This window comes from Leptidea sinapis, chromosome 10 (assembly GCF_905404315.1).
Source record: "Leptidea sinapis chromosome 10, ilLepSina1.1, whole genome shotgun sequence".
NCBI lineage: Eukaryota > Metazoa > Arthropoda > Insecta > Lepidoptera > Pieridae > Leptidea > Leptidea sinapis.
The window spans coordinates 15,076,682-15,088,059 of NC_066274.1; the positions used below are offsets into that span (position 1 = coordinate 15,076,682).

General features: G+C 32.1%; 1 protein-coding gene across 1 annotated transcript in view; it reads left to right on the forward strand.

Moving 5' to 3' along the window:
• Positions 1-9,436, forward strand: part of LOC126966330 (lachesin-like) — a 136,237-nt gene extending 126,801 nt beyond the window's left edge. Inside the window, exons 6-9 of the mRNA XM_050810320.1 lie at positions 110-238; positions 3,028-3,147; positions 4,646-4,816; positions 6,431-9,436. Coding sequence (XP_050666277.1) covers positions 110-238; positions 3,028-3,147; positions 4,646-4,816; positions 6,431-6,684 — 674 coding nt within the window. The 3' untranslated portion in view covers positions 6,685-9,436. The remainder of the gene's footprint in view (positions 1-109; positions 239-3,027; positions 3,148-4,645; positions 4,817-6,430) is intronic.
• The last annotated feature ends 1,942 nt before the right edge of the window (positions 9,437-11,378 follow it).

An 11,378-nucleotide genomic window follows, 5' to 3' on the forward strand; every position in this document is an offset into this window, starting at 1 on the left:
TGGCCCATTATCTAGCCGGCTACCTGTCCAAAGGAGCCTCCCACTGGTATTAGTAATAGCTAAGGTAAAACTGTTGTGTTCTTTGTTCTAAATTATATATTGTTTGCAGTGCTAACATACCAAGGAGAAGTGTTAAAGTTGACAAAGATATCTCGTTCGGAAATGGGGACGTACTTGTGTATCGCCGGTAATGGAGTGCCCCCTACAGTCAGTAAGAGGATCCATATTAGCGTTCATTGTAAGTGGATACTTTTTCTTTATTATCATATTCATAATATTTCCATTATAAAAGGCATAAAATACATTTATTTTCTCAAAATTGATTCCCTTACTTATTATTATTATTATACAATATTGTACTGTCATTGTTCTTGCTATAAAATAATCATTATCATTAGTCCCAGGCTGTCAGATCGCTTCGATATTCAGCTGTGTAGTAGTAAGATTTACGATAGAGTCGCTTTTTAATAAAACATTTAAATTTATTTTTATATAATGCCTGAACAGTGACTGGCACTTTTTTATAAAAGTATATACATTTACCCTTAAAGCTATTATGTATCTTATGACGCGTAGAATAAGTTTGTTGTTAGCTTTGAACTACATAGCTAAAAATCGTTTATTTAGTAAATGTTACGTACATGTTGAAAGAACTCTTCAATAAAATCAATTCAGTTGTTAATAAGTAATTTTTTTACAATATATCACATAATATGTAAATCTCCCAAACATCATAATGCTGGATTTTGACTTACCTACCTAGATCGAATCCGATAATTTTATTTAAAGCAAGTAATAGTTAATTGCGTCGACTTTATTTACCTGTTGCAAAAAATACGATAATCGTATTGTGCAACAGTCATAATAATAATAATAACGTGCCCTTTGTGATGATAGAATAGATGATAGAAGTACCTAGACTTAACACACGAGGTTACTGACATGTGGGATGTTGATTCAACAATAATTGTCCCAATAGTCGTTTCCGTTATTATTTTTTTTATCAAAGAGCCTCGACCATCATCTCAAGAGGCTCTCACTTAATAACTGGATATAGGGTCAGTTAGAGAAAGCAGCTGTTTTGTGAACGGCACGCATCGTGCGGAAGTTCCTCAGTCTGTCGCCCTAACCACCGGCGGAATTTTCGTGAACCAACGCCGGCGCGACTTTATTTTTTATATTTATATTTGTAATATTGTTTTTTATAAATATGTTATATCTATAAATGTAGAAAATAAGATGAAATTGTAATAAAGAGAATAATAATAATGTGCCCTTTTATTCAGAAACTAAGCATGTAGGTACATACAATAATCCTTAAATAAATTTTAGAAAATATCCCTAATTTCAGCGTGCCCCTTGCCCCTCTCATGTAATGTTTTTTAATGTTGTCTGTCTCGCGTGACTCTCCATTTCTGACCCGCTGTTAACGTTATTTCTTTTCCTTTTGTGTCTCGCATAAAGTGCAGCACTTGTTGCGTAGATACTTATAAATAAATCATGAAGACAAAACAATAAAAAGTATGTTGAATTTAAAGTTGCCATTATTTATCCCATTCTTTATTTGTACTAATAGTGTATATTTAATTTTAATGATGATTAAATATCTTATACTAGCTGCTACTTCCTCCGCGTGAATGACTGAGCACGTGTTTCTTTTAAAAAAAAATTTCTGAAAATTTTATAATATATGAAGATATTGCAATAGTTTTTTTAGATAAGGGCCAAGTGTCTAAGGTACAACACTTAGAAGACTTAATTGAAATCTATACAGTAGCAAAAGCGGAAAACCGTGACGTGAAAAATATTACCAATCATTCAAATTAACAGTTTTAAAGTAAAAAAATTCTCCATGTTAATGCGCTAAAAATTGTGAAAGATTGTCTTATGTCTCAATTCTCAACCTCATTCAAAATTCATTCATTTAATACTACTTTTTATTACGATATAATTTGAGGGGTTTATAATAATTTCAAACTACCCACTAAGGAAACATAAACATTAATTTTATAAATAATTAACTATTTTTATTGAAGCGGCATTTCAGTTTCCAGCTATAAGATACTTTAATTTCTGTTAGCAAATATTAAATTTTCGTTCAACATCCCAACATAATTGGAAACACATTTCTAAACCAAATATGAAAGTTAATTAAAAAGCATCGAAGTTTCGGATTCTTTATTAATTACGAGCTAGACTTGATGAATATTATTTTGATAAGCATTTAATATACTCGTAGACTTTCAAACTTATGTAATCTCGATTTAATAATGTAATATCTTCACTGTTATTAAAGTTATTAATTTACAAACAAATATAAAGTATACAAAGATGATAATACGAGGAATTTATACTTAAACAAAATACTTTAGAAAGGATTAAACCGCGTGTACTTAATTGTAACTGTATTAGCATAACGTTTTTGCGTCAAAGTTACAAAGGTGCTTTACAATGGTCACCAAACATTGGATTAAATAAAATAATAATAAAAACGTAACTTTAACGCAAACACCCAATGTAAAAATACAGTTAATCAAAAAGTTTGTTCATTTAAGTTCCTATAACCCCTAGCTGGGGCAGAGGGTATCCACAGTGCACCTTCATCGCGACCGGTCATAAGCATCTTTCTTGATTTCACTCCAGGTCTTTCCAATGTTTAATCAAAGAAGTTACTAAGGATGTAAATGTTATGCCCGAGAAGGTTAAGTTATAACATTTTGAGGCATACCTAGACTCAACAAATTTATTTATTTATGTTCCCGTAACCCCTAGCTTGCGCAGAGTGTATCCACAGTGCATCTTCATCGCGACCGGTCATAAGCATCTCTCTTGATTTCACTCCAGGTCTTTCCAATGTCTAATCCAAGAAGTTACTAAGTATGTATATGTTATGCCTGAGAATGTTGACTTATAGCAATCTGAGGCATACCTAGACTCATTAAAATTTTATATTGATTGTATAAATATTTTTTTTGGATTACCATGAGTTATTTTGCAAGGAAATTTTTATCTTTCTTCACTCCACAGTTCACCCAGTAATCCAAGTCCCTAACCAATTGGTGGGAGCTCCACTGGGAACCGACGTGACACTTGAGTGCTACGTCGAGTCTTCACCAAAATCCATCAACTATTGGGTGAAGGACCCAGGTACGTAATGAAAAAAAAGAGTGCGTAATGAAATAATATGTGTATTACAATTTTGTGCATGTACATTATTAGTATCATTATTTAATCCTATAAGAGTAACAATTGGATAGAGTGAGAGAGGAGGAGCCTGCCTACCTCTAAAAAACTTTTTTAAGTGATAACCCTCGCTTCTGGGATTAATTACACAAATAAAAATTTTAATTTCTTATTACACAATTCTTTTTATTTATTTGTAATTAAACAAATTGTTTAGATTTAAAAGAGCGACATTTCAAGTCAAAATCCTATATGCAAAATTGGGGTTGAGCAGGTTATCAACTGTAAAGTAGATCCTCTAGATGAAACCACAACCTTAGAGTTGATCATTGTATCAAGATACATGAACGTTACGTCACTCAAACGGTTGGCTTAATGGAAGAGTAGCTCTCACGGAACGCGAGAGGTCGCGGGTTCGATTCATTATCTAATAGCAGGCAAAATTTTGGAATCTGTGCTGCTACCAAGAAATTCCTCATATTAAATCTTTATGTCTTTTGGTACAGCTCGGAGTTCCAACTCGGGACCTTTGCCTTTGCCACTTAGGCCGTCACGTCAGTATAATCACATACTAAATAAGTATTTAGGGTGTTGTTTGAGCAAATATTTTATTGTATTTCTGGACGTTGGTATACTATTTTGTATAAAGGGGTGGTATATATTAATATTATGTGAGATAGTTTTTATTTACACTAATAACGTAAAATAGAATACTATCTAAAAAAAAAAACACTGTGTAACTGTGTTTGTTTTACATTTGATTGTTGCGTAAAAGTTAATTTTTATTATTATTTTAGTTAACGTTTTAAGGCCTTTTCAGATCTCGTTTTCAGGGGGACTACAGATGAAATGAGTCAAAATTGTATTTGTCATATATTTTATCATTATGAAGTTTTTGGTGCCTCGGAGATGGTATTTGCTGTAGACAGGTGGTTTTTGGCAAAGTTTATTGACAGTGTCCCCTTTTAATTCTTTAAAAGTGTTTTATTTAAATGTGTTATACTCGCGTTAATCAAAGAAAATACACTAGTTTAATATCAATATAAAAAATACTACGAAGATATGACCAACCATCGCTTCCCTTGCACATATCTTAGGGAAGGTAAAACCTACCCAAGCCCACGAACAGTGCTATTTAAGCTACCATGATAAGCCCTGCTAAACCCTTATTACAAAAATTGCATTTACATCTTGTTAAACATTGAGGAATATAAATCTAAATTGAGATGAAAACAACAAAAAAGTTATATTCAGCATTAACATAAAACGCTTTTGTAAACACGAACACAAATTATTAACTGAATCAAGAGGCCGAAATAAAAACGAAACAAATTATAAAGCGGATCTAAAACTCAAGGTGTCTGAACGAAGTTTTTACATTTTTCATAAAACTTCGCACTGGAAAGATAAAATTGTAATATTGGATTTGAAGCAATGTTTTGAAGAATAAATTATTTCGCAGGTGAACTCATAATACCATCGGATCACCACGAGATGACTGTGAGGCAAAAATCTATGTTTGAAGCGGAAATGTCAATGACAATTAAGAATATTAGACGAGAAGATCTCGGAAGCTACATATGCGTCGCCAAAAATTCCCTCGGGGATGTTGAAAGCAAAATCAGATTATACGGTAAGTTTACTAAAGTGCCACTTAGAATTTAACATTAAAATAGAACTTAAGTCAACTTTTCTGAGGCACGTTTCGTTTTCAGCTACTATATTTTATGATATTATATAAGTTACTTAGTTACAAAAACAGAAACACCTGTAGGTATCATAAATGGTATTGTAATACCTCATGACCTAGTTTTATTGAAGGTATTTTGTAAATGAATATTTATTTTTCTATACAGCGTATAAACCCTTAGCGTAATATACTTACAGGATTATTTTTAAGGACTATTGATAAAGTATCGTATACAAAGTTACTCTTTAAGGCTGCATAAACCTTCTCTGATTTTTCGGTACCATAAAGGTTTTCTTTCATCTCGAACTGTATTGGGCTTGGAGATGTGAAAATAACAGTTAGTAATATTGCATTAATATTGGAGATTAGAATGTATTGGCGTTAACAAAGACTAAAAATAAACATATACTATCTACCAATATCAACAATAGTGTTAATTTGTTCACGTCGATAATCATATATGAATTTAACCTCAATCTTTAATTAAATTTAGATGAAATTTGCGTGAAGCATGATTACGTTTGTTTATAATAATAATTATAATAAGATTTTAAGAGAAGATGTTTTAACCTTATTCCCTTACTACTACAATACAGTAATGCAAAACAAGCAAGCAGCATGCAAAAAACCCACCTGTCGTATCACCTCTCTTCACCAACACCTATATCTCGTCTGTGGTCATCTGAACTTGAACTTAAGAAACTAGGGAAGAAAAAAGAGGAAGGCGGAGGCTTTGCAGAACGCTGAGCTGTTCAAATTATCGGGAAAACTGTACTCAACGACCGGCTAAAACTCTTGGCGTTGCGTAGAGATATCGCTTAGTCACGGGAGTGTTCCGAAAATCTCTTTCATCTGATTCCTGCCGCCGAATTCCACCTTTCTTCCACGTACTACAAAGCTGTGGAATGAGCTTCCTTGTGCGGTGTTTCCGGGACGTTAGACATGCGTACCTTCGAAAAAAGCGCGTACACCTTTGGTGTTGCAAGAGAATGTAGGCGGCGATGATCACTTAACACCAGGTGACTCATACGCTCGTTTGTCCTTCTTTTATCATAAGAAAAAGCTGTTTGGCCTAATCTGCCGCCGAATACGACCTGGCGTTCCTCTACAGTGCACTTGTCAAAAAACTTTCTTTCGTGATGTTTTCAAGACTATATCACATGGGTTTTTTTTATGAAAAGGGACGAGACGAGCACGACATTCAGTTGATGGTAATTGATTCACCCTGCCCATTACAATTCAGTACCGCTCAGGATTATTGAAAAACTCAAAAATCGCTCGTCACCTTGAGACATAAGTTGTTAACTCTCATATTTCACTAGCTACGGCGCTCTTCAGACCGAAACACAATAATGCTTACAAATTACTGATTCACAGCATAAATAGGCATCAATAGTACCAATAATCTAGTCGGCGTCCTGTGCAAAGGAGCCTCCCACCGGTAATGAATGTTTAAATAACACCAGATGACCCACACGCTTGTTTATCCTCGTCTTCCATAAAAAAATGCATAGCCAAAAAATAATTTAATAATTCATATAAATATTGTCATTGTAGAAATCCCAGGAAACGAAAGACACATTTACCAATATCCAGACGAAAAAACAACATCCAACGATGACTACGGTACTGAAGTATACGACGATGATTTTGACAACAATGTTGCTGAGAAGAGCAATCGAGTCCCCGATCGTGCTAACAAATGGTACGCAAACGAAGGTAAAATAATCCTGACTACAAACAAGGCGACACTTTGTTCTGCCTCGCTTACAATTACGACTATCTTACGCCTAATGAAATCGTTATTCTAAAGTCGTATATACGAATGTTATGGTAGCTTTGTTTTGGGTGAGGAACTGAGCTATAGACATGATACAGATATAAGTGACTACTATTTACTATACACAAATAACAGCTTTGTGTAATGTTATGTTGTATAAGTAAATAGTAAGTTGTATAGTAAAAATATAAGCAATTGTTATATCAGCACCAAAGATTTATTAAGAATATTTTTATTTTGTTTATATGTTTTTTGTTCTATTTCAATATTCAGTTACTAACTCAAAACAACTATCTTTGACTGAACTAATAATTATGTTTGTAAACTTTTTGATCTCATTTTATAAGTGTTTGTATTTTTTAATTATATAATCGCTTTAGATTCTAAACCATACATTAATTTTATATATTTTATTATCATTGTAGGTAGAAGTTCAAGGTCAAATTTTAACCATTCAATGTATTTTTTTTTTTATCTTTAAGTAAGAAGATAATAATTAGATATATTGAAAAATGTATATATAGTACTTATTATTAAGCTTATAAATCCATATATTAAATTAGTTTCGATTGAATTAAAGACCATATCCATAAATTACCAAATCTACTAAGTTAAACAAATAATTCTCTCAACTGGTCAAAAATTAAAGAATCCTACAGATGATTATGATGATGAATTGTATAACGTGGAACACTTTAATTTTATTCTATGGGTACTAGTTCTTTTAATTCTACCGTTACTAAATATACATAAATCATTTTAATGCTAGATGAAAAACATATATAAATTCAATTCTAGATTTATCTTGGATCGCATTAATTCTTGCATTCTTGGAGTTTTATCAAATACTGTAAATTTATACATAAATATTCAAGAATATATTTGTATTATGATTATGTGGACTATAAGTAGGTCAAAATTTAGTTTTAATTGAAGAGAGCTTCCGAGAAACTCAACGCTTCCTTTTGCAATGTTTTTTTTAATACATAATAAAGATACTATTTCTATGGTTCTGATTTTTTAACTCGCGGCCAAATAAACATTTTAATACCTTTTTGTGGTTATTTGTGTAATTATTAGTATAAATTACAATAAAACAAAGTATTTATTTTACAATTAAAATTCAATTGAAAAATCTGTTACTCGTGTTGTTAGAAATGCATTCGCTTCTTATTGATCATCTCAAAACTATATCAGATATATTCATAATTAAGCCTTTTCCAGTGGGAGGCTCCTTTGCACTGGATGCCGGCTAGATAATAGGTACATAACGGCGTCTATTTGTGCCGTGAACCAGTAATGTGTAAGCATTACTGTGTTTCGGTCTAAAGGGCGCCGTAGCTAGTGAAATTACCGGGCAAATGAGACTTGTCGACTCAAGGTGACAAGCGCAGCTGTTATAGTGCCACTCAGAATTTTTGGGTTTTTCAATAATACTGAGCAGCACTGCATTCTAATGGGCAGGGCGTATCAATTACCACCAGCTGAACCACCTGCTCGTCTCGTCTCTTATTTTCATAAAAAAAGCCATTATTGAAAAATTTTTTTGAGTTTGTTCTGTAATAGATACAAGGATTATATAATATATAAACTGTCAACTTGATCAAAGTTTAAGGTTTTTACTGAGATGGTATATCTTAAACAATTACTGATTTAAAAGTTATTGTTAACCATGTATCTAATTAACACTAATATAATAAAGCTGAAAAGTATTTGAATACCTAATCACTTATGCTACGATCTTGTACCACCTGGTTTTGAATAATTCTATTTTTATGTCATAGCCAAATTAATAAGAAATAGTTATAGTCTTGCATAAAGTGATTGATACCTCTCAGCTAACCTTAAATATTAATTTTTGTCGAGTAATTCGGAAAAGATAATGTCGTTAACTGCTTTTAAAACCGTATGTGCTGACGATACGTTAATATAATGTTCTACCCAAAATATTTTTTTCAATAAAATGTTTCGTGATTCTATTCGCCTTTTTATTATCAAATCACAGAAGGTATTTTATGTCAAAATATATTATACGCAAACGAAACCGCAGGGCGCTATAAGCTATATATATAAATGAATTCTGAATAGCGTTTGGTGACGTTCTTGGAGACACAGCGCTTTCAATAATTTTTTAACATCAACTATCTGTCATAAAAGAGACTGCATTACCCTCGCATCTAAGTATTTAACTCAATTCAAGTCATGCAATATTTTATTCTCTTACTATTATGTATATTACCTTGAACTTAGATTAGGATTGGTCTCCGCTGCACTCCAACTAGATACCTCAGGCGTAGTCTCAAAGTGCGGCAAATAATACTATGCCCAAGCCGGCGTACTCGAGCCACTCTAGAACGATGTGAGACGTTGATGTGCCACAATATGTTCTGTTAAACTTTGCTAATAATTAAAACTAAAATGGCCGGGCTGCGTAGTAAAAATTTGAAAATAATACTGCAAGAAATGAAAAAAGATACCTACTGGGAGCACATATCATCAGTAAGTACTTTCTATTTTACTAATTTTAGTGTAAAATAACACGAAGCGTATGTTACAAAATTTGAAAGATGCCACGCAGACAAGCATCTAATAGTTGCCATAATAAAAAAGCTATTGTTCTCAGGTAGTGCTGTATCGTTTCGGAGCTCAGTAGAAACCAATCCTTAATCTAAAACCTTAAACGATAGTTAAATAGAAAAAACGGAACTTCAATTATTTGTTATCTCTGTTCAGTTATTAGACTAGCTGTTATATAATTAACGGTTTATCTGTACAATGTAATATAATATCATACTGTTACAAATGAAAATAATAAATGATATATATGATACTGAGTTTCATTTATATAATCTTCAGTGATAGTTTTTTTGTTTTTTCGTATTGCAAAATAGAAATAAAATTCTCTCCTTATATGCCAGAAATAAAAAAAAAATTAACAAAAAAACAACTGACTTCAAAAACACTATTCCAAAACAATAGATATAATGTGCACTAAAACTACTCTTTTAAAAATAATTGCGTATTTTTATACAATCTAATTAATTAATCTAATTCTAGTTACGATTATTGTTATTTTTGGAGTCGGTGTCATCCAAAATAGGTTTCTAACTACATACATAGTTCTAGGTGAGATGTGCTTGAGTCGTGAAGAGGCGAGAGGCGAGAGCGGGTCGCGGCAGAAGGACACCGATTCCAAAAATAACTGTTGTTATTTACGATTATTATCGTAACTAGAATTAGATTAATTAATTAGATTGTATAAATATACGCAATTATTTTTAATACTTTTTAGTGCATAAATTATATCTATTGTTTTGGAATAGTGTTTTTGAAGTACACTAAGCAACAATTTGTCTAAATATGAGTAGATATACTAAATTTTTCAATGCAGCAATGAAAAATCTAAATTAAATGTAAATTCAAAGCCTTCAAAAAAAGCGCGTACACCTTCCTTAAAGGCCGGCAACTCTCCTGTGATTCCTCTGGTGCTGCAAGAGATTGTGGGCGGCGGTGATCACTTAACAACACGTGACCCGTATGCTCGTTTGTCCTCCTATTCCATAAAAAAAAAAAAAAAATATCCACATGCATATAGCAAATTTAAGACTTTTATGGTTTTCTCGTGGATACCATTGTCAGATCTGGAACAAATTACAATGGGACCACACGGGAAGCACCAGCTTTTAAATAAAAAAAGAACTATCAAAATCAGTTCATCCAGTCGAAATTTTTGAGGTAACTAACATAAAAAATACCTACCGATGAATTGAGAACCTCCTCCTTTTTCAAGTCGGTTAAAAGGGGGATTAAAGATGTATCTAAACTGAAAATTATATGTAAAGCGCATCTAAAAATAAAATATTAGGTATATCAGGCAATTCGACAGTTTAAAAATTAAGAGTACGTGCTTAGTTCGTTTTCAAACTCGATTTTATTCAATAAGCCTAAAATTTAAATTAAGCGCTTTGGAATGTACTATATGTTCGAAAAATGGTTTTTTACAATGTCTGTGCTACATCCAATATATTAATCGTGTTTAAATAATATAAATTATTTCATAAACAGCAATAAAGGATTAACTGTATAAATATAAATTATCGTATATTGGGTGCATCAGCTTGAATTCATTATTTGCGTAAGAATGCTTCTTGAACATGATGATTTTAACTGACTTTACGAGTATGACCGACTGACTGAAGTCGGTGCCAAGCCAAATGTATGTACCTACACTCGCCACGCGTGTCTTTGAGTGGGATAGCTTCGTCTAGAACAATACATCCCAAGCGAGCAGGCACCGACTTTAATCTTATCAATAGGTAGTTTTTAGTCAAGTATGCATAAGAGTTATATTAAATTAAATCTTTATTCAGTTATTTTATACATTTTTAACCGACTTCCAATTATCCAGTTATTCCAATTCCAGGTTATCAATTCGATCGGTATTTTTTTTAATGTATTACTCTGAGATTTATGATCTGATTTACGTAATTCTTTTTTTGTTTAATGCGAAATAGATTTGGTCCCATAAAAATTTTATATAGTTTGGCCCAGTAGTTTTCATTTAATGAAGATTTATATGAAAATTTTCGTGTACCTGGATTACATAATTGTTTTCTGTGTATGGCTTTTGTTGGAGTTTTCATTCAAGTTGATTATATATTATTATTAACTGACACTAAAACGTAAAAAATAAAAAAAAACTTCGTTTAAAAAAACCGACTTCAA